This window comes from Oryctolagus cuniculus, chromosome 13 (assembly GCF_051225735.1).
Source record: "Oryctolagus cuniculus isolate XC-2025 breed Fujian yellow rabbit chromosome 13, ASM5122573v1, whole genome shotgun sequence".
Classification (NCBI taxonomy): Eukaryota; Metazoa; Chordata; class Mammalia; order Lagomorpha; family Leporidae; genus Oryctolagus; species Oryctolagus cuniculus.
The window spans coordinates 2,507,167-2,529,503 of record NC_142879.1 but is presented as its reverse complement, the minus strand read 5'-3'; the positions used below and the strand labels follow the sequence as shown (position 1 = coordinate 2,529,503).

The 22,337-nt window shown below is 46.7% G+C and overlaps 1 protein-coding gene across 8 annotated transcripts; it reads left to right on the top strand.

The window, feature by feature from the left end:
- The first annotated feature begins 2,817 nt into the window (after window positions 1-2,817).
- Window positions 2,818-22,337, top strand: IVNS1ABP (influenza virus NS1A binding protein). Of its 8 annotated transcripts, none has more exons than XM_070055046.2 (15): window positions 2,818-3,276; window positions 8,905-9,126; window positions 11,058-11,187; window positions 11,388-11,557; window positions 11,694-11,769; window positions 12,793-12,966; window positions 13,276-13,401; window positions 14,739-14,846; window positions 18,813-18,942; window positions 19,170-19,394; window positions 19,811-19,932; window positions 20,028-20,154; window positions 20,240-20,371; window positions 20,489-20,662; window positions 21,599-22,337. In XM_070055046.2, the coding sequence occupies exons 3-15, from the start codon at window positions 11,077-11,079 to the stop codon at window positions 21,850-21,852; spliced, it is 1,929 nt and encodes a 642-aa protein (XP_069911147.1). In that variant the 5' UTR covers window positions 2,818-3,276; window positions 8,905-9,126; window positions 11,058-11,076; the 3' UTR covers window positions 21,853-22,337. The 8 variants fall into 8 exon arrangements, with proteins under 8 accessions (XP_069911147.1, XP_051677006.1, XP_051677007.1 ...); XM_051821046.3 differs by having other exon boundaries at window positions 2,913-3,276; window positions 14,739-14,867; XM_051821047.3 differs by lacking the exon at window positions 2,818-3,276 and adding an exon at window positions 4,175-4,420.

The following is a 22,337-nucleotide window of genomic DNA, read 5'->3' as shown; positions in this document are numbered from 1 at the left end:
CAGACACCAGTGGGCTCAGGCGGGGAGGACCACTTTGCTGAGTCTCAGGAAGGCAGCAAAGGGCAGCTGGCAGCTGACCAGACAGCTGACCAAAACCGAGGTACCGTGACGGAAGTTTTACAAAGTAAACAAGATGCCAATGTAAAATTAACGTTAAGAGCAGTGTGGGGGCCAGCGTTGTGGCATAGCAGGTAAAGCTGCTGCCTGCAGTGCCGGCATCCCATATGGGCGCCAGTTCAGGTCCCGGCTGCTCCACTTCCTATCCAGCTCTCTGCTGTGGCCTGGGAAAGCAGTAGAAGATGGTCCAAGTCCTTGGGCCCCTGCACCCACGTGGGAGACCCGGAAGAAGCTCCTGGCTTTGGATTGGCGCAGCTCTGGCCGTTGTGGCCAATTGGGGAGTGCATCAGCAGATGGAAGACCTCTCTGTCTCTACTATCTCTCTCTCTCTCTCTGCCTCTCCTTCTCTCTCTAACTCTGACTTTCAAATAAATACATCTTTAAAAAAAAAAAAAAAGCAGTGTGAAGAAGAGGTGAGGACGCAGCTGCTTCCCCTTTCCCACCCCCACCCCTCCGTTATCGTGCCCAAGGGAAGGCTGAAGGGGCTGCTAAGGGGGCTAAGGCCAAGGTGAAGGAGGAGCCACAGAGAAGCCCTGCAGGGTTATCTGCTGACCTGGCTCCTCTAAAGCCAGATCCTAAGCCGAAGGCCCCAGTGAATGGGAGAGAAGGGAAGAGGGAGCAGCTGCCACTGGCAGGAGAATAACCCTGCAGAAACCAGACAGGACACTGCAGGTGCCCAGGGAAGGGCGTCCTTCTAAGATCGTCACAAAACACACCAAACACCGGAGTAAGGCAAAGGGTTTACTGGGGAAACCCAGCAGGCTGGAGGGAAGGGGCGAAGTAGGAAAAAGAGAAGGAGAGTGTAACAGAGAGGAGAAAGGGAGGAGCTAGCGAGGAGAGGAGAGAGAGAGAGAGAGAGAGAGCAGGAAAGAGGAGGCTAGAGAGGAGAGGGGAGAGGAGCGAGAGAGAGGAGGAGCAAAGAGAGGGGATCAAGAGAGAAGCCGAGAGAGCAGAGAGACAGCGAGAGAGAGAGCGAGAGAGAAGCAAGAGAAGAGAGTGGGCAAGAGAGAGCGAGGAGAGAAGAGAGCCGCGTGTTCAGGAACAGGTCCTTTTAAAACTTTGCCAGAGGGCGGGCAGGGAAGCAGGAGCAGCGAATCCCATTAGGATGGGGGTGGAGCTTGACACTGGTGGTTGGGCCACATTGCCACCTGGCTTCCAGCAATGGCGGTGGGGGGCTAGAGCCTCGGATAGTGTCAGGGTGTAGATCGCGCCATAGATACAACTGCACCATTTTCCTAACAGTCCTTTGTTGGTAAATGTATACTTTTTGGAACTATGCAGCTTGAAATACTATTTTTAATCAAGTTTTATAAAAATGCAGGACTTTATGTGAGCTATGTTGTTAGCACAGAACCCTTCATTCTTGTTTTGGGGGAAGGAGCACCGGTCACTAACAGAAGGTCTCAAGAGGCTTCTCCCTGCCCCTGACACACAGCCACCATGGCCCAATGTCTCATGGCATTGAGAAGCTAAATTCAATTTCACGTCCTCTGGCCTCTTCCTCCTCCCTGGTTGCCTTCAGCATGGACTTAACTCCTTTACATCCAGAGACCTCTTGAATCCCAACCCCCCCAAAACTTGTGACCAGAATGACAGACAATCTGGACATCACCGTGACACCACAGAGATGGCCCCTTTAAGGAGCCACAGTTCCTTTTCCAGATTGTGGATCTTCAGATAATTCTACCACCTCATTCCATTTCCTGCAAGTCAGTGTCGATTTGTGCAACGTTGTTGAACACGCTAGATGTGAAATGTCCACTCTCTAAACTCTGCCTGTTCGCAGCATCAGATAAAGACTTCATTGGGTTTTACAGTGGCTTTCAGACTTGGCAGTCCACTGAGGAAGGGAGTGTGACAGTTGCATACATTTTTGTTTGTTCTGTGCAGGTTTTTTTTTTAGAATTTATTTACTTGAAAGGCAAAATTACAAAGAGGGAGAGAGGGAGAGATCTTTCACCTGCTGGTTCGTTCCCCAAATGGCCACAATGGCCAGCACTGGGCCAGGCTAAAGCCAGGAGCCAGGAGCCAGGAGCTTCATCCAGGTCTCCTGCATAGGTAGCAGGGGCCCAAGCACTTGTGCCATCTTACGCTGCTTTCCCAGGTGCATTAGCAGGGAGCTAGATCGGAAGTGGAGCAGCCAGAACTTACACTGCTCCTATGGGATGCTGGCCCCCAATTATTGTCCACTGTTAACAATTTTCTGCCGGTGTCCCTGCTGAAATATCGATTGTTTATGAAAGGAATTTTAATACAGCTGGACACAGTTTGTCTCGGAAAAAATAAAATTAATGTTAAGACTATGATTCACAAATTGGCTGAACTGCTAAGCGGTACTATTTAATTAAATCAACATAATTAGCGTGGCTAGTAAGTAAGAGAGGTGACTAACACCTGGGGAGAGGTGGAGCAGGTTCCGCCGCCCAGCAGTGTGGGGACAAATGGCCCGGGTGCTTGTCCAAGCACCATCTCCAGCAGCCGGAGGTGCTGCTTAGCAGTTTTAGAGGCTGCTCCTCCGCCTGCAGGGTGGGGTCGCTGAGAGTTGGGGGCGAGTGTGCTGTGTCTGTGGGAGGGTTAGCAGCACTCCAGGTCCAGACAGCAGCAGGGCCTCTCCCCTGCGCTTCCCAGACGCCCCTGGGGGCAGAGCCACTCCCCTCCTTTGCATGTCCCTTAGTCCTGGGACACTGGGTGATCCTAACCAGTGCGGTTGGTGGCTGCATTTGAACCAGAGCGGACTCCCAGAGCCTAGCACCTCAAAGTCTGATCTCGTCAGCGAACTGAGCAGGTGCAGGCTTAGCCAACCGTGGTACAGTGGGCGCCCAGTCCACTCCGCCTGGTGTCTTCTGGAAAGGGGCACGTCTGCACAACAAGCAAGGACACAGTGTAGACTGGACGCGTGGCCACACGCCAGGCACCATCCCGGGCTGGGCAGGGGCGTGGCCCTGTCTCCTCTGAGCTCAAACCACAAGCCAGGCAACCTCCCAGGGCCGGGCAGAGGTGGGCAGCCTGGCCCGCCGCGCTCTGGGCGCTCAGCCGCCAGAGCGCAGACCACCTGCTTCTGCCGTTTAAGCCACGGTCTGCGGGACGGCGATGCGGTCTTGGCGCACTGCTAACAGTGACGAGAAACACGGCACACAGCGGAGCCCTGGAGTTCAGGAGGTGGGTGCGCGAGGCGGGATCGGGGACAGTGATGCCAACATGGCAGACTGGCCCCATCTCCCGGTTCATTTCTCAAGGCCCACGCGAAGCAGGCACTCAGGACGCTGGTGCTCTCATTTTGAAGCACTCTGCGACCAGACTTTGGAACTTGCGGCCTGAAAAGGCCGACACGACCCGCAGTTCCGTCTCCCGGTTTCGGCCCGCGCCCCACAGGGGCTGGGCACACCGCGTGGCCGCACGCAATTCGGCCCCTCCGGCCTTAGGAGCCGCGGGCGCGTTTCCGGCCACAGCGGCGCCGGCCAGAGCGGGCTGAGTCCCGCGCGCCCGCCCCGGCCCGGGGGGCGCGCAGGTGCGAGCGGCGGCCGGCCCCGTCTCCTCAGGAAAAGCCACAAGCGGGCGGCTTCGTTCTGCCCGGACTCGGCCATGTTGGGGGGTGGGGACCAAGACGCCCCCGCCTCCGGGGGACGCTCCCTGGCAGCCGGTTTTCCTGAGGCGGGGAAGCCGCGGTAAATCCGGGGACACGCGCTCCCGCGGGCGTCGGCGAGGAGGGCGTCACAGTCACCCCCGCGCGCGCGCCGCCGCCCTCAGGGCCAGGCACGGGCGGTCAGCCCGGGGCAGGCGCGGGCCGCGAGTCCCGTGGCGCGGGGGCCTCCCGCCTCGAGGCCCGGGCCTGCGGAGGCGCCGCACCGGCTGGGGCGCCCGCCGCGATCACCCTGCGCCGACCCCGCAGCGCCGCGGAGCCCGCCGAGCCGACGGGGAGGGGCGGGGCCGGGGGCGGGGCCGGGGCGGGGCCTCCCGACGGCCGCCTGTGATTCGCCGCCGGCGGCGGGCCGGAAGCGGGCCGGGGGCGCCGGCGGCGCGGCGCACGTGGTGACGTGCGCGGAGGCGCGGCGGCGGCAGTGTCGGCGGACGCGCGCGGAGGTCGGTCGGTCGGTCGTGCGGACTGCGAGGCGCGGCGCTGCGGCGAGAGAGGAGCGCGCGAGCAGGCTCCCGCGAGCTCCGGTGGCGCCGTCTCCCCTGGCCGCGCGGACGGGCCGCTGCGTCCTGCGCCGCCTCGACCTCCGCTGGGCCGCTTCCCGCCCGCTGCCTCCTGCCCGCCGCGGCCCCAGAGATGCACTTCGCCGTCTCCTCAGACATGAGCCAGGTAACGCGCGGGGCGCCGGCGCGCCCCCCGAGGCCGCCGGTCCCGCCGGAGTGGGCGGCGCCGCGGGCCTTTGTTCCCGCTCCACGTTGCCCGCGTCTCCGGCCCGGCGCGGCGCGGGGCGGGGCGGCGCTGAGTGACTGCGGGGCCCGCCAATGGCGCGCGCGCGCGCGGCGGGCTTCGCCGCCTGGCCCGGAGGTCCGAGGACGGCCCCGCAGCCCGCGCGGGGCGCAGACGCGGCGGGCGGGCGGGCCGGGGACGGTGACGGTGACGCCGGCCTCGGGGGAGCCGCGGCCGGGGCGCGCCGTGCGCGGTGACCTCGGTCGGCGGCGAGGGCCGCGTCGTCCTGCGGTCACTGCGCCCCGGTAGTGGGCGGTGAGGGAACAGCTCCGGGCTCGGCCGGCGCCGTGGACGCGGGTGTAGTGTGGGAGTGGGAGCGAGCGCGCGTGGGCCGCTGGCCTCCGCCTTCCGCCGATGGGCGCAGCCGGTAGGTACGGGTCTCGGTGGCCATTGTTCGCGGTGCGGGTCTGCCTTGCTAACCCTCTCCCGCCCGAGACCGAGCGCTTCGGTTTCCACCGTGGTTCGGAGGTAGCGTCTTGAATGACTTGCTGTTGGAAGGAGAGGCTTTGTTTCTTACTTGGGTATTTGAAGGGGTAAGTTTTGAATTATTTTCCTGTTAGGGAAATCTTTCCGTCTTTGAGACTGCGATGACGTCCCTCTGAAGTGCCCCGGCTGTGTGACCTGCCGCCACACCCCGCAGCTAGGAGGTCCTGCACCTGCCGCGGCGCGTGGACGGAGGGGCTACGGGAGCGTGGTTTCTGGGCTTTGTTAGCACCCCCGGAAACGCATGCGTGTCTGAACTTGTTCACTGTGTTACCACCTTGCACAGGCTTCTAGGCCTACCCCTCGGTCAGTATTGGCCCATTTTCGATAGCACCCCGATGAGCAGCAGCTGTCTCAGTGTTAAATGTCCCAAACTAAATTCTTGCTTTCCTTCCTTGTCTGTGATGCTTCCTGAAATTCTTACTGTCGGTAAGAGTCTTCCCGGGCCTGCTTAGGGGCCAAACGCCAGTGTGCACCATCTTCATGGTTTGCCCGTCTCCCTGTTCTTGCCCGCGGGCCCCCAGGCTTGTTTCTCCAGCGTGCCCCATGCTTCCTTGTTAACGTTCTTCATCTGCTGTGGGTGCTTGGCGTTGTGTAAACCTTAGAATTGGTCTCTTACTTCCCCTCCCACAGTTTGCAAGTCTACACTCTTGAAATCAGAGAGCTGCAGTTTCTGGAATTCGTGTGCTGTCATACCATTTCCCCCCTTTTGTCCCAGCTTTTTTTGCTGCTTAGTTTATCTGTCCTCCTGGCTGGTAAATAAAGTGTTCAAGGCTGGGGAATTAACTCCATTGTGTTAGGAGCATTCCTTTCCAGTTTGTGCCTGCTGTGTTTGGTTCCGCAATGTTAGTGCTGTAATGAAAGAATTACAGCACTATGAGATTAAAGGCGTGGAGCAAGTGAGTGAGTTTTGGTGTGGATTATGGTGCTAGTGGCTTTAGAAGTGATGTTGGGACTGGTTTTGAAAAGCTCTGTTGCTTTTTGTGTTGTTTACTACCCTTAAAGGGTTGCCTTTAAGCTGAAATATTTGTTAACTTGCCTTGGGGTTTGAGGATACATTAGAAGTTTGGTGATAAGGTTTTATGTAGCTCTTGCTGAAGCCAGAGAATTTTGGAGAGGCCATACTGTGCCTGTCCTTTTCACAGCTGGAGGACCTGTTGAATTGTGTTTCGTGAAGGTAATCTTTGCGGGCTGTGATAACTTATGAACTTATGGGTGTTACTAAAGCAGTGTAATTACTCATTTGTGAATCTCCTCCCTTTCTTGGACTGGCCATACTAAGGAAGTGAAATACATTTTCTTAATCAGAATATGTTGTGTTTGACCCTAGTTCTGTTTTTTAAATGGATCAGTTAAAAGTGTATTTTAAACACCAAGTAAAATTCCAAGTTTTTTTTTCTAAGATTTATTTACTTGAAAGGCATAGTCACCAAGAGAAGGACAGAGAGAGAGAGAGATTGAGATTTATCTTCCATCCACTGGTGTACTTCCCAAAGGACCACAACCACCAGGGCCTGGCCAGACTGAAGCCAGGAGGAGCTTCATCCAGGTTTCCCACATGGGTGCAGGAACCCAAGTACTTGGGCCGGCTTCTTCTGCCTTCCCAGGCAGCTTAGCTGAATTGATAGTGGAGCGGCCAGAACTGGAACCAGCGTCCATGTGGGATGTCGGCATTGCAGGTAGTGGTGTAACTTGTTACGCCACAACACTGGCCCCAAATTCTAAGTTTTAAACCCTTAATATGATTCCTGGATGTTTGGGCTTTTGATTTGGCCTTGCAAAGGAAAAAATTATTCCTTTTTTGTTGTTGTTGTTCCTTAAGTTATTGTGTTTGGGTTTCATGGACCAAGTAAGAGTTGTGAATTTGAGGAGGTAGTTTGAGGCTCTTGATTTACCCAAGCCTACTTTAAACATGAAAGTAAGTGTGGTCTTTTAAAAACAAGGTCACATTAGCTTAAATGTGATCTGAATTTGGGCTAGCTAGGGCCGTCCTAACCATAGATAATAAAGAGGTGAGGTTCATGCTAAGAACTTGATGCACTAAAAAGCAAGTGCTCCATTTGGACTCACTTTGTTGCAAAACTCCTAACAGTGTTGTACAATTTGTATGCCAAGAGTTGCTTCAAAGTTTCCAAAAGACTGTAGTATTTTTAGCCTATTTTCCCCCCAAGTTTAAGGTGGGGCATCCAGGTAATCAAACATATACAATGCCATTTTTTTGTTTAGATCAAGACAAGTTTATGAATAAAGCTAGTCAGTGTTTGAACTATTTAAATTTACATATTACAGGATTTTATTTGCTTTTCAAAGGATGCATTTTAATCATATCTGCATAATTTGAGGTTTCCTCCCATCCCTCTTGTTTTGAATGCATCTTAGGAAACTGGAGAGGAGCTTCCAGCCAAGCCTGTGAGTTGCCCCCCCCCACACACACCCAGTATACACCACAGATAAAAGATTTCCTTAGTTTGAGCCAACTGTTGGCTGAAAATGTTGGAAGGCTTTTTTAAACATAGTGTGTTCTCTGTATGCATGGTATTATGTGTATCTGGGAAAACATTTGTTTCTTAAAGCAAGCTGAATTAGCCAACCTAAATAAACATGTGGAACAGAGGAAATCAGTATTGCATGATGATATGGTAAGGTTTCGATGCAGGAGTGAATGTTAACAGCACTCCCAACCTGAGCTGGAATACTCAGGTTTCCTTAAAATGGGGATTATGGAAACACTAGTTGGGACGTGGGGACCCTGCACTCACTGACAGTGCACGTGTTGTACTTAGCACAGTAGGGTTGTTGAATTAATGCTGGATTGGCCTTCAGTAGAGTAAGGGTAATTATTCACTTTGACGTAATTATTAAAATTGTGAATTTGATTGTATAAAGCAAATCCAGGTAATTTTTAAGATGTCCATTTTTTAAATTGTGGGCATTATTTCAAGTAATTTTTTACTTAGTTCTAGTTTCCTGAGTTAGATTGTGTTGTAATAGCAGTTCAGATAATTAAAAAACTAACTCCCATCTGAATTCTGGAGTAACTGACAGGTGAAAATAACGGAGAGCAGCAGTTGGGTAGGAGGCTTGCTGACCCTGACTGGTGTTGCATTTCTCTTTAAGAAAAGTGAGGATGCAGAGTAGAGGCACTGTGTTTTCCTTTTTGTTTGTGGATGTTTAGGCTGGCTGTGGTAGGGGAAGTGGGGTGGATTGAAAGGTGAGCAGTCTTCCTGGGGCCCTGAAGATGAGCAGATACATTGAAGTACAGGGCAGACAAGCTGAAGGATGCCAGATACCTTTCATAGACGGGCCTGTATGTGGAGGATGGGGAGAAAGTACCCAACTGTGGGGGTTTGGCTGAGGCCCTGTGGTGGTAAGATTCCGTCTGGCAGAGGTTGGGTTAAGGGAGTTGCAAGTAGAGAGTAATTGAACAAAGGTACAGAAGCAGAACGTGCAGCATGTGTTCCGAGGAACAGTGTATTCCCATTTGGTTCAGTGCCTAAATGTGGTTTACTGACTCCTAAAAAAGCAGGTTTCAGGTGTGCCTATTGGTTGAATTCTAAAGAAGAAATTGAACAGTAAAGAATGTTAGACTTAACAGTATTTATGATTTTCTCTAATTCTTATGCTTGTATATACCACTTAGCAATAAATCATTCATTCCTTCCCTCTGGGGAAGTTTTTTTTTTTTTTTTTTTAAGATCATCAGATTAGTTGCAAGGCAAGTGAAAAGTGTTTTTGTGTAATTAGATTTGTTGGTTTTTAATGCAGTGTGAATATTTTGGTGTTTAAATCAAAAATCTCTTGAAGATGGGGAATTCTTTTGTATGTTGTATGTAGATTTGGTCTTCTCATTCTGAATATCTGACTTAGATTTGTCATTGTTTTAGATTATGATGCATCATTCTCACAGAAGAAATTCGTGTCTATAGCTTTTAAGGACTGATTACATCATTTCCAAGCCTGATAGTTTTGGAGTCACCTTTAGAGCTTGACACATCTGCCGTCACTTCAGCCACCTGTCTTCGCCTGAACCGTGACACAGTGCTGGGCATTGACACTCCTTTGTTTTTGGATTGTTTGCAGAAATACGGTTCTCATCACTGGAGCAGGCAAGTAAACTCAGTGCCCAGTAAGACATTTCTCTGAAGATTGTGCTGGGTACAGTAATAGCCTTTCATGATTTTTTAAAGGGCAGACAAGTCAGTACTCGTTTGAATATGAATATGAGAAATATTTCTGTTTACCCTGTCTATGACCTATGTTGACTTTAATTCAGTTACTGCAAACTGAAATCTCCTATTAATGCTCTTTATTGATACATTTTATGTAGTCACTTGTTTACAGGTAAAGGTTAAATGTGAAATTTTCTCGAACTTAAGTGTCTGTTATGTAATCCTAATAAAATGATTTGTAATAGAGGAAGCTCACTAAGGGAAAGATGTAAATTCATATTTACCTCAGATTTCAAAACATACTCAAAAAAAGTCATTTGGCAACAGTGACAGAACTTTTCAGACTTTCAAGTGTGTTTCTAGTTAAGGGAGGAAGAAGTTGGACAATTTCCCACATCCAAATCTTCATTATATATAAATTTGAAGGATAGAGTCACATTGAGGATTCTTCAAAGGAACTGAAAAGAGGTAGTTTTGGGGTCTCTGTCGTGTGTGTAAGGGAATACGACAGCCAAATCCAAGGAAATTGTATGATGTGATGGTTACTGCACGTCCTTCCAGCCTTTTGAGGCTGCTCATTACAAAGGCTTGAGCCAGGGCAGTTCCATTTCCTTTTTTTTTTTTTGACAGAGGAGTGGACTGTGAGAGAGAGAGAAAGGTCTTCCTTTGCCGTTGGTTCACCCTCCAATGGCTGGCGCACTGCGGCTGGCGAACCGCGCTGATCCGATGACCAGGTACTTATCCTGGTCTCCCATGGGGTGCAGGGCCCAAGCACTTGGGCCATCCTCCACTGCACTCCCGGGCCACAGCAGAGAGCTGGCCTGGAAGAGGAGCAACCGGGACAGAATCCAGCGCCCCGACCGGGACTAAAACCCGGAGTGCCGGCGCCGCTAGGCGGAGGATTAGCCTAGTGAGCCGTGGCGCCGGCCTTCCATTTCCTTCTGTTCATAATAAGCATGCTAACAGGCATAGAAGCCTGTCCTGAATTCTTGAGATAAACTGCTGCATGAATCCTTAAAAAGATTTATGACCAGGGGCCGGCGCTGTGGCACAGTAGATCCTCCACCTGTGGGGCCAGCATCTCATGGGCGCTGCTGCTTGTCCTGGTTGCTCCTCTTCCAATCCAGCTCTCTGCTATGGCCTGAGAAAGTAGTAGAAGATGGGCCAAGTGCTTGGGTCCCTGCACCCGTGTGGAAGACCTGGCTCCATAAAGAAGCTCCTGGCTTCGGATGGGCCCAGCTCCAGCCGATGCAGCCATTTGGGGAGAGATTCAGTGGACGGAAGACCTTTCTTTCTCTCTCCCTCTCACTGTAACCCTACCTCTCAAATAAATAAATCTTTAAAAAAAAAAGATTTATGACCAGTGCATTGGGGGTACAAAGACTTGGTCACTCACCAGAATTGTTTTCAGCCAAGTTTTTATGTAATAAAAATTTTTTTCTAAAGATTTATTTATTGAAAGGCAGATTTAGAGAGAGATAACTGATAACCTCCATCCACTGGTTCACTCCCTTGATTGCCGCAACAGTGAAGGCTAGGCTGGGCCAAAGCCAAGAGCTTCTTCCAGGTCTCCCATGCGGGTGCAGAGGCCCAAGCCCTTGGGCCATCTTCTCCTGCTTTCCCAGGCTCTTTAGGCAGGGAAGCCGGATTGAACGTGGAGCAACTGGGACATGAACCAGTGCCTGCATGAGCTGCAGGTGGTAAGTAGCTTATCCCGCAACACCACAGTGCCAGCCTCTGTGTGATAAGATTTTTATATGCTATTTATAGGATAAATTTGAGAATATAGATTCTATATTACTCTTTAAAATAAACTTTTAGAAACCACCATTCGTAAGTAAAATAACTCAGCCCTTTTTGCCATTTAGCTAAATTTATAAGGAAAAAATGATTCCCAATGGATATTTGATGTTTGAAGATGAAAATTTTATCGAGTCTTCTGTTGCCAAATTGAATGCCCTGAGGAAAAGTGGACAGTTCTGTGATGTTCGACTTCAGGTATTTTAAACTTCATTGGAAACTTATAGAATTGATCTTTTATTGTTAAGTTTTTGGATTTGCTTATTTTTTCCCTGTAGGCATTTAATGAAAGGACTTTTAAACAGAATGCTATACCTAGAAACGTAAGAGAATCTGGTATAATTAGCTAAAGCCATGTAGGTCCACATACTTCTGATTTTAATTCTTCATAATTTTAGGTCTGTGGCCATGAGATGTTAGCACACAGAGCAGTGCTGGCTTGCTGCAGCCCCTATTTATTTGAAATCTTTAATAGTGACAGTGATCCTCATGGAGTTTCTCATGTTAAATTTGATGATCTAAATCCGGAAGCCGTTGAAGTCTTGTTAAACTATGCCTACACTGCTCAGTAAGTACTTTGAAGTAAAGCATTTAATTAGGGAACATCATTAGGAAATTTCAAGTCTCTCTACACAGATTTAAGTATCTGTGCTTTAAGGCCTTGGTATCATGAAGAACTTTTTTTTTTTTTTTTTTTTAAATAGGTTGAAAGCTGATAAGGAATTAGTAAAAGATGTTTATTCTGCAGCAAAAAAGCTGAAAATGGATCGAGTAAAGCAGGTAGAGTATCAGAAGTCATAAACAAGGATCACTGTAACTAGACAGTCTGATTGTGTGTGATCTGAATGCAGAAGTTACCATAAAACGTTTCTTTAATCTCAAGAACTTGGACGTGTCCCTTTCACCCCAGAGAACAAGGTGCGTTGTTCTGTTTGGCTATAGTAGTAATGGAAAAGATCACACTTCTCTCAGAAAGGTAATTTGACTAAGTCTTGGTTTTTTAACAGTGTCTTTGGTGGGCTGGCTAAGTCAGTTTCTGACAGCATTATTACAGTATTCACCTGTTCTTCTATCTCAGTTCTTTGTTCTGCTGTACCTGGTGGTGGCTGTACTCCATCTAGAATTTGGCGCCAGTGAGAAGTGCTTAGTGGTTAATAGGGAAAAGGACGTTGGGTTGTCTGAGGCTGAGGGTCAGTGAACTGCAAGCCAGAGGCCAGCTGCTTGTTCCATCAAGTTTTATTGGAACTCAGCCTCATGTTTGTTCACATGTGATCACAGCTGCCTTCCAGCCACAGTAGACTTGAGTAGCGACAGGCGATACGGGGCCCACAAGCCTGAAATACTTACTGTCGGGTCTTTAAGAAAAAGTTTGGTATGCTGGTCCTTCCTGTGATGCTTCCCCGCCAAAAAAAAAAACCCTTGATTTACAGCATGTGCACCTGAGTTTCGTGTGCCAGGCCCTCCTGCTGTAGTTGTGGTGTCGTCAAAGTTGTTTCCCAGTTTTCTTTTGCTGCAGCCAAACTGAATTGCCTGCAGCATCTTCCCCACACTTGTCTGTGCCAGCATAGCCGTCATCTCTGCTGTAGAGCCCAGTTCTGGCACCGCCTCTCGGGAAGCCTCACCTTGTAGTTTCAGTTGGTCGCCTCACCGTTTGCCACTGTGTGGTTCCTACTGTTAAACTGGTTGTTTCAAGTGATTTTGATTCGTCTTTATATCTTGTGTAGTGTTTTCACATTGACGTCAAGTAGAACTTGTTGAATGACATTTATGTGAAGATTGACACCATGGTATTTTTCCGCTAAGGTTTGTGGTGATTATTTGCTGTCTAGAATGGATATAACCAGCTGCATCTCCTACCGAAATTTTGCAAGTTGTATGGGAGACTCCCGTTTGTTGAACAAGGTTGATGCTTACATTCAGGAGCATTTGTTACAAATTTCAGAAGAGGAGGAGTTTCTTAAACTTCCACGGCTAAAGGTAAGGGGTAAAAGTTTATAAATAGATGATGCCAGGTAGTTCTAGGCACAGAATCTTTGTCCATGCTTCAAGAAAATGAGTAATGGTTATGAAAACAATTTCTTGAAATTGTTATTCTTAGAGCAGTGGGCTTTGGTCTATTAGTTTATTTGCTTTTTAAAATTTTGGCTACTGGTTTAGTTACAGGTTAGACAGAATAAGCAATATGGAATGCAGTTGGGCATCTGTGACATGTTTGTTATGAAATTGAGAGCTGAGAACCAGAAGTTTCAACACTGATGTGTGTGTCATTTCTTTCCCCAACTTTAGTTGGAGGTGATGCTGGAAGATAATGTTTGCTTGCCCAGCAATGGCAAATTATATACAAAGGTAATCAACTGGGTGCAGCGTAGCATCTGGGAGAATGGAGACAGTCTGGAGGAGCTGATGGAAGAGGTTAGTTTTAAAGTAAATGGGATTCAACAATCCTTAAAAATTATTTTGCTATAACTTGAAGGATTCCCTTTAACTTTTATTTTATAACCATGACCCTAAAGAATTTAAATTTTGCTATAGGTACCCCTAAGCTGAGAAACAGGGGGGGTGTCCAGGTGAGCTGAATGAACTGTTCAGTTTGGTCTTCTGCTTTTCTTTTTTTATTTCTTTGCTTATTATGTGCTGTTAACTTCCTTTAAAGTGGCATGTAATTTGCTTTAGAAATGGGAGGTGGTACTGAGATTTTCTGTAGATTCTTGATTTTTCTTCACAGGTTTTTGCTTTTAATTTGACAAGTAGGTAAAAGCTTCTAATGGTTGTTCCTCCCCATTGATTTATCTCCCCATAGGTTTATTAACAAAACTAGGATACCCAAGACTGAAGAAGCCAGAAGAAACCTCAAGTGTATTGACACGTAAAGAAGCAGCAGTCCTGCCCCAGTTCTCCTAAGAAAAACCGCTGTGGGCAGAGAACGATGATGATTTAACGGTGTTTACTCCTTTACAGGGTTCTTATCTTTAAAGCTTTGTGTCTTTTTCACTGGTGTTGTTCACACGTACACTCACTCACTTAATTTGGGCTACTTTTAAAAACACATAAGAGAAACAAAATTGATGGAGAAATGGTGGGAATTAAAAATACACAGGTGGAGCAGTGGAGTGACAGTGAGTTTCATCCACATGACCCTCTCAGCTGCAGACTTGCTGGATCTGTTAGGCCTAGGGAAACAGTGTCGTCCTTGTGTTCTGCTTCGTAAGTCCTGTATGATTTCCCACTGGAAAATCAGATACATTAGCCGTGTATTAGCATCTGCCGAGGGAGATACCTCCACAGCTTGCTTGAATTTTTGCATTTGTTTTTCTTAGTTTTTCTTAACATTGTCTACAGGAGAGAGATGTTTATGCACATCAGACCATTTATCTTCAAAGGTGTAAACTATATTCAGTATTTTGTTGTAAATATGTGTATTCCTTGAGTGCATATGTTGTTGTACTAGTACCTGTTTTCTTAATGTTGGAGAGTAGAAATTATGAAAAATTGAAGATTTCTTTGAAGCCAGTCCATCCAAGGAGTTCAACCAGTAGTAGATTTTGTATATGATTTGGGGTTTTTGTTTTTGCTTTTTAAATTTTTACCACCATGATGTACATTTTTCTTTACTGCGGGATCCTGCCAGAGTAAGCTGTCAAGGAGCACAAGCAGCACGGGAGGTTGCCGTGAGGCGTTTGTGTGATCTGCGTACAGTGGAGTAGCCGTGGTGACAGTAGCCACATGGGTGTTCTGTTGCTGTTTTGCAGGTTCAAACCTTGTACTACTCAGCTGATCACAAGCTGCTTGATGGGAACCTTCTAGATGGACAGGCTGAGGTGTTTGGCAGTGATGATGACCACATTCAGTTTGTGCAGGTACACATTGCACAGTCTGAGGTAACCTCAGGGTCAAGTTTGGCTAGAGAATTCTATAGCTTATAAATTTTCCTTTAATAAAGGAAACTAGATGAAGTTCATTGATATAACTGTACAGAAATATTTTTGGGAGAAAACCAGCATATTTTAGGTTTCCTGGCATTTTTGCCTTATGAGAAGAAATTAGGAAACTCCATTTAGTATTTTTTTTTATCATAAAGTAGAATTTACAGCTAGGAAGGGCCAATAAGATGAAACAATGTAAAAAATATTTGTTATTTTGGTTACATTACCAGAAATAGTTGTGTGCAGTAGACGTGACTAATGGACCCAATTTAAAGGTACATGGGGGGGGTGCTTACATTGTTGACAGCTCTCTGAAAAAAGGTTTTTTGGGATGTTTAATTACCTAGCAATCTCATAACTTGAATTAGAAATGGTATAGTTAAGACCGCACAATGTTAAAAACTTGAGAGGTTAATCACAAGTTACAAAGTTGAAAGTGATTGAGCAAAATAAATTTCAAAAAGCACCGATGTGTTGATTGAGTTACCCTGCCTTTTATGAAAGCCATTTTGACTATCCCCCATGTCTTTATTGGGGAAATCGTACTTATACGTGATCACTAACTGATAGAGAACAGATATCGCAGCTAGCTTACAGACAAGTAACATCCGGAAGGCACACAGATTGGAAGTGTCACACGGTGCAGACCCATGTAGAACTGCCCAGGTCAAGACAGGTTTCAGCATCCTGGAAGCCTTTCTTTTGCCCTCTCCCCATCACTGCTCCTAACTTGTTGACATAATCAGTCGGTTTGCTTGTCTGTAAAATCTACAAATGGTCATGAAGTGCGTGTGCTTTTTACGTGGTCTTTAGCTCAACCTTGTTTCTGTGAGAGAGAAGCTGTAAAGTAGTCTGAATCCACCCAGATTAAGGATTGTTGTCCTCAAAACCGGAGAGGGTAAATGGTAGTCAGTGGTAACCCGGATAGATGGTCATCTGAGCAGATGTTAGCTCTGTCTAGTCCATTGGCAGTAGTAAGTGGTTATGTTTACTTTTGAAAACTAAGATAAACTAGTTTGAGAACTTTGTGTCTTGAATATTTAGGTATTTCCCCTCTTACTGTAAACATTTAAAATTAGCATTTTGTAGAGTACCTTTTTCAACAAGCAAAGATGGCCCAGTAAGTGGCAGGCTGTGGTCCTTGGCATGGAGCCTCAAGAGTGGGGAAGAGGCAGTTTCTGCTTGCTGGGCCGGGTAAGAGTGGGCAGAACTGTGCCGACTTGTCTGACCTGTCTGCCTGAAGCCTGAAGGGGAGAATGCCGCAGAGGCGAAGCTGACATGCTGTGGGAATGTCTCCAAGGAGGCACTAGGCGAGCAGTCTTGGGATTACAGGAGTTCACGTGGCAGGCAGAGGGAGCGTGCGATGCACGCTGGGGACTGCGGGTCCCAAGACTGGGCAGGTGGGTAGATGCCGTCTGAGTGAGACTTCGGCAGTGGAAAGCTTTCACTGAGGTTTAGATGACTGAGTGATGCAAACAGATAGGTTTCAAAGCTAGTGATGAAAAACAGTAAGGGGTTGGAGACCCAAGGATTCATTAATGGTCATATTTTAGACAAATGGTTACCTATTAGGTGGCAGTCTCTGGACATTGGGATCCCAACTGATTTGTGTCTGACTTTCCAGCATTGCTACCTTGGACCATTCCTGTTTTCATAAGCAGGCACATGTGATAGATTAGAACTTGGGAGACTGGTTTGTAAACTGTTGCAGGCAGTAGTTCAGGTTTAAAAAAATTAAAGAGGGCTTAATCTAAAGGCATGAAGACCAAGATAAATTCTTTATAGACACTGGTAGGTGGATACTTCAAAAAGTACATAGAAAATGAAAATATAAAAGAAGTTTATTTTGGTATAAAAATTTTGAAATTCATGCATCGTTTTCCATAATACACACTTTTTTGTGATACAGAGGATAAGTAGGCCTCAGCGATTGCTCAGGAGGATTAAAGGAAAGGGAAGGTTGGGAGAAGGAGTGGGATTCTGACGTGTGACGAGATCACGAAGGTAAAAGGCTACAGAGACATTAGGCCTCAGGAATAGGAAAAGGAGGCTGAGCAGAAGCTGTTAAGGATGTAGGACGACAGTTAGAATCTGATGTCATAAAAGCTACCTAAAGTAGAAGGAGGGCAAACTGTAAACTCCCAGGTCCACCTCGGGGAGGCTGTGTAATGAAAGAAGGGAACTGGTAACTCTGATAATTCTTTAATGGATTAAAGAGTTAACCTGCATTTTTGTTACCATGGCTGAATGCTGTAGCCCCTTTCACATTCATTTCCTCTTGTTTGTAGTTCATACAGGAGAGAATTTATTTTACTTTTAAATCTGAAAGGCAGAGAAAGGGAGCTTCCATTCCTTGGCATTCCCAAATGCTGAAACAGCAGGAGCTGGGTCAGGCGGGTGTCCAGGTCTCCTGTGTGGGTGTCAAGGCATGCATTAGCAGGAAGCAGGAGCTGGAGGCAGAACCAGACCTTGAACGTCACGTACCACTGTGTGATGTGGGTGTCTTACTGCTGCACCCAACTCCTGACTCACAAGTTTTCTTAAACAGTAAAATCTCTTAACATAAGCCTTGTCCTTAGTGCTAGTCTGGACCCCTTACCACAGATTGCAATGGGATCTTCTGCATCTTGTAATTCCTAATAGCAGAAAAGGTTAGCTTTCTGATGACTTGCAACTTGTCACAGTGTAGAGTGGGCTTTGTTCTCCGAATTCCCAATGTTTATTTTATCCCAGTTATCTTGGGAAGTGCATACACGTGTTAATCTGTAAGATGGTACAAACTGCCGCGCTCACTGATCCCGGGGGTGATGTGAATGAAGTGCCTGATGGCGCTGAAAGTCTAAGTGGAGCCCAGTGACCACCAGGGGCGTGACCTGTCCCCTTTTCAGGACGTGCTTGCTGAACTACCTGGACTTCACTGTTGTGGACATTTTTCTAACAGCTTCTAGTTGCTACCAAGACCTTTTACTTGTTATGTGGCTTTTTGTTTCTAGTGGCAACAGGAATTTCCATTACAAATCTTAGTAATTTGTGTGGTTTGGCCTTGGGGACCAGAGTAAGTTGCATGAGCAGACTTTGCCGGGTACTGAAGGTGTTCATTTGGCAGTTCCTCTGAGCAGTCCTGATTCTTCACATTGCACATGCCATGTCCGTGAGAAGTGGCCAGGGCTGACATGATTGGAAGAAAGCCACAGAAGGAAACGAGGGCATGTGTCTGTGGTTCCTTGACAGTGGTGTGGGAATTGGCAGTGTTGCCCCATTTCTCCCTCTTAGCATTCCTGTGTACTCCAGCTTTATGAATATTTGGTTCTTTTAGTATTAGTATTGTTTCATTTCTGATTACTATTTTTGTTATTGTGTTTGTATTTTTTCTTAGAAAACTACTCCATAATATCTTTAAGGCAGCCCGAAAGATAACAAAGTTTAAATGTTTCTTGGAATTGCCACTGCTTTATAAAACCTGTGCTCACTGGCTGGCATTATGTAAAGGATACACAATATTCTAACAGTTTCTTGGAGACAGTTAAATATGTTCTCCCATTTAGAATTTATAATGTCTGTTGGAAGATTCTGTACTTGAAAAATATACGTGAACTAGGTGGAGTATATAGGTGATTTTTTTTCCTTCCCCTCACTTCTCGTTTATGGAAGGATTCTGATACTTGAACTGCAGCGTCAGGCTGAGCTTGGTTTCTGCCCAGGCCAGCTGTGCCGCTGTAGTTCCTTCACTTTGAAATGGAGATGGAAGTAGGCCCGTGGTTTCTGTCCGTTGGACAGTGTTGCTTTCTGTGAAGCGTAGTGATGGCTTGGTGTGTGCAGGGATGTCGAATAGCTCAGGTACGGAGGTGCACCAGCTGTAGCCTCTGGCTAGGTGTCTGTAGCTGCCTTTTGGTTTTGCAGAAGAAGCCACCACGTGAGAATGGCCACAAGCAAATCAGTGGCAGCTCCACTGGATGTCTGTCTGCTCCCAGTGCTGCCACGCAAAGCCCTAAGCATGAGTGGAAAATCGTTGCTTCGGAAAAGACTTCGAGTAAGTAAATGACTCTTGTCAAATTATCTTCAGTGGTCTATTTTTAAGGAGTGCTGTCCATTTAATACCTGGAATGGACTATTTCAGGAGAGAAACTCAAAAGCAGTCAAATTTGAAAAATAGATTGTTCCAGTGTAGGAACTAAAGACTGGAATCCAGTTCGGGATCTTACAGGAACCAGAATTAGTGATAATTGCATCTTAAACGTGGAACTCTTATACTTGCAGATAACACTTACTTGTGCCTGGCTGTGCTGGATGGTATATTCTGTGTTATTTTCCTTCACGGGCGAAACAGCCCACAGAGCTCACCAACAAGTACTCCAAAGCTAACTAAGAGTTTAAGTTTTGAGATGCAACCAGATGAGCTAATAGAAAAGCCTATGTCTCCTATGCAGTACGCACGATCTGGTCTGGGGACAGCAGAGATGAATGGCAAACTCATAGCTGCAGGTAAGAACAGACCCGTTGGAGGTCCATCAGAAGCAGTAACTGGCTAGGCCCGCAAATGGGCATCCACCCTTGCTTGTGGCATGCAAACTCTGGAAGACAGGTGATGCCTTCTCCCGTGGCATCCCAGTGAAACAGAGCAGCCTCTAAAGGGTATCGAGCTTACATAAGATGCAGGTCAATGTCTGATTCTGGTTTTCAGACAATTAAAAGTGGGTCCATTTTTCTCTCAATTCAAGTGATTTAGTCCCTGATACTGTTGTTCTTCAACTGTTACATGTAGATAAACCATCAACCTCTGGGCCCTTCCAATTTTTTGATACTTTTTTTCTTGGAGTGCAGATGATTTAAGCCATTCTGGACTGGAAACCCTGGTCCAGTTTGTGATCTTAGACACCTTTTTGCGATTCTGGTTCTAGGTGGTTATAACAGAGAGGAATGTCTTCGGACCGTTGAATGCTATGATCCACATACAGATCGTTGGTCCTTCCTTGCTCCCATGAGAACACCACGAGCTCGATTTCAGATGGCTGTACTCACGGTAAGCGCACTGCATTGCAGAAGCAACCCATGTTTAGCTGCTTTTCAGAGCCTACCTGAGAAAGGTGGAAATTCTCACGTCTCACCTTGGCACAGGGCCAGCTCTACGTGGTGGGTGGGTCGAATGGCCACTCCGATGACCTGAGTTGTGGAGAGATGTATGACCCAAACATAGATGACTGGACTCCTGTTCCAGAGTTAAGAACTAACCGTTGCAATGCAGGTAATGATACTTTCCTTACGGAGACAGCCAGCATGCCAAGAGGACAGTTGGATTAACCATATGATCACATTTTGTGTTTACATAGGAGTGTGTGCTCTCGATGGAAAGTTATATATCATTGGTGGCTCTGATCCATATGGCCAAAAAGGACTGAAAAATTGTGATGTCTTTGACCCTGTAACAAAGTTGTGGACAAGCTGTGCTCCTCTTAACATTCGTAAGTTTTTTTTTTGGGGGGGGGGGGGTAAGACCCGGGGATCAACCATCGGTGTGGTAAATACTTAACATTTTGGGGAGGTGTTATATTGTTATTAAGTTTGACTTGATTTTATAGGTAGACACCAGTCTGCAGTCTGTGAGCTTGGAGGTTATTTGTATATAATCGGAGGTGCAGAGTCTTGGAATTGTCTGAACACAGTAGAACGTTACAATCCTGAAAATAATACCTGGACTTTAATTGCACCCATGAATGTGGCGAGGCGGGGAGCTGGAGTAGCTGTTCTGGAGGGTGAGTTGGGGATTTGGAGAGGTGAAGAGCCAGGTAGTGGCAAGAGTCTGCTGGGTGACAGTAAGCCTACACCGGTTTAACTGAGAATTCAGAAGCGGCCATCTGGGTGCAGTGGGTATTGCTCTTAGAAATTGTCTTTTCTAATCAGACACTCATAGTAGTTGATCCGTGAAAGTATTCACCGAGCTTAATCAAGTCCGAAGTCACTGTCTTCCATAAAACATATCCACAATGCATCATCTTGGGTTTGAGTTTCCCTTTCTTCAAAGCTAGAACATAAGAATTTTATTTGCAAAATAAAGTAAATGGAAATTCTTAGTCTTTTCCCATTATCTACTCCATTCCTTAACTATAAGTAGAACCCTTAGACTATTTTAATAAGTCTTCCAAAGTACTAAACATTTTTATTAATTCCTAATGCAAATTGCATTGCTTCTGGAACAATAGTTAGCTGGTGAAAGCTTCAGTGTGTAGACCCAGTAGCAAGCAGTGCACTCGTCGGGAGCCTTAAGTCTTTATACTGCTGGAAAACCTGAGAAGTTCTTCAGTTACCTGCCCTGCTTTCCTATAACTTCCTTTGAGAGACTCAAATAGAAAATTCCAGTGCAGAAAACAGGACTTGTCACAGCAGTTGCGTTGTTAGGCAGATTGCCAGTTCTGCATCTTGTTCCTACAGAGTAGGGAACTGAGGTAGGATCACACGTACCTATTTAGGTGGTGCTGCTGCTGCCCGCACCCTACTCCCACGTAAGTTTTCCTAAGTTCTGAGTGGGAATTGGTTTTTATTGGTTTTGTTCATGTACCCAGCTTCTAATGTGCTTGCCACAATAGTAGACATTTAGCAAGGACACTTTTTTTTTTTTTAAGCAAGACAGACCTAGAGGGTTACTCCTTGTTGCATAGACCTCTAGACTGACCATCTTGTTTCTTTTCTAGGAAAACTGTTTGTCGGTGGTGGCTTTGATGGTTCTCATGCCATCAGCTGTGTGGAGATGTATGATCCGGCCAGAAACGAGTGGAAGATGATGGGAAACATGACTTCACCAAGGAGCAACGCTGGGATCGCAACTGTGGGAAACACCATTTATGCAGTGGGAGGGTTTGATGGCAATGAGTTTCTGAATACGGTGGAAGTCTACAATCTCGAGGCAAATGAGTGGAGCCCCTATACAAAGATCTTCCAGTTTTAACAAACCCTCTGAAACTAACAGGCTTAGTGATGTAATTGTGTTCAGTAGAGGCACATTTGTGAATAAGGAGGGTGGGTGGGAACGGACGTTGCTGAAGGCAACACAGAGCTTTTGCATATTGCATACTTTAGCCATGCTGGACATACTTTTCATCGGAAAGGAGTGCAGAGATGAAGATCTGTTTCGTGTATTTTTAAGATTTCTTTGGTTGTTTTACTTACTGGAAGTTGATACTGTAAAAAGAATAAACCGAGAATTGATTGGGCACATCTTTTCAAGTCCCCTCCACGTTGGTTTTGCCGGCTTGTGCACTTTGACTCATAAGCTCTGTATTATGGGATAGTGGGGGTAGGGTTTAAAGCTGTAAGCAGGGTTTTTTAAAGGGCCCTTTTTCAATAACTGGAACACTCTAACAAATACTTATTTAACTAGATGACAGTAAATATTTTTGTTCTCATTAAAGGAAAGTTGACATGCCTATCAAA

What these genes read in the sequence shown, in the direction of transcription:
- IVNS1ABP (XM_051821046.3), top strand. Translation starts at nt 11,077, where the DNA reads ATGATTCCCAATGGATATTTGATGTTTGAAGATGAAAATTTTATCGAG. An exon ending in TGCTTCGGAAAAGACTTCGA is followed by an intron (nt 18,943 to 19,169) that starts GTAAGTAAATGA and finishes TTATACTTGCAG; the next exon opens with ATAACACTTACTTGTGCCTG. An exon ending in TTCAGATGGCTGTACTCACG is followed by an intron (nt 19,933 to 20,027) that starts GTAAGCGCACTG and finishes ACCTTGGCACAG; the next exon opens with GGCCAGCTCTACGTGGTGGG.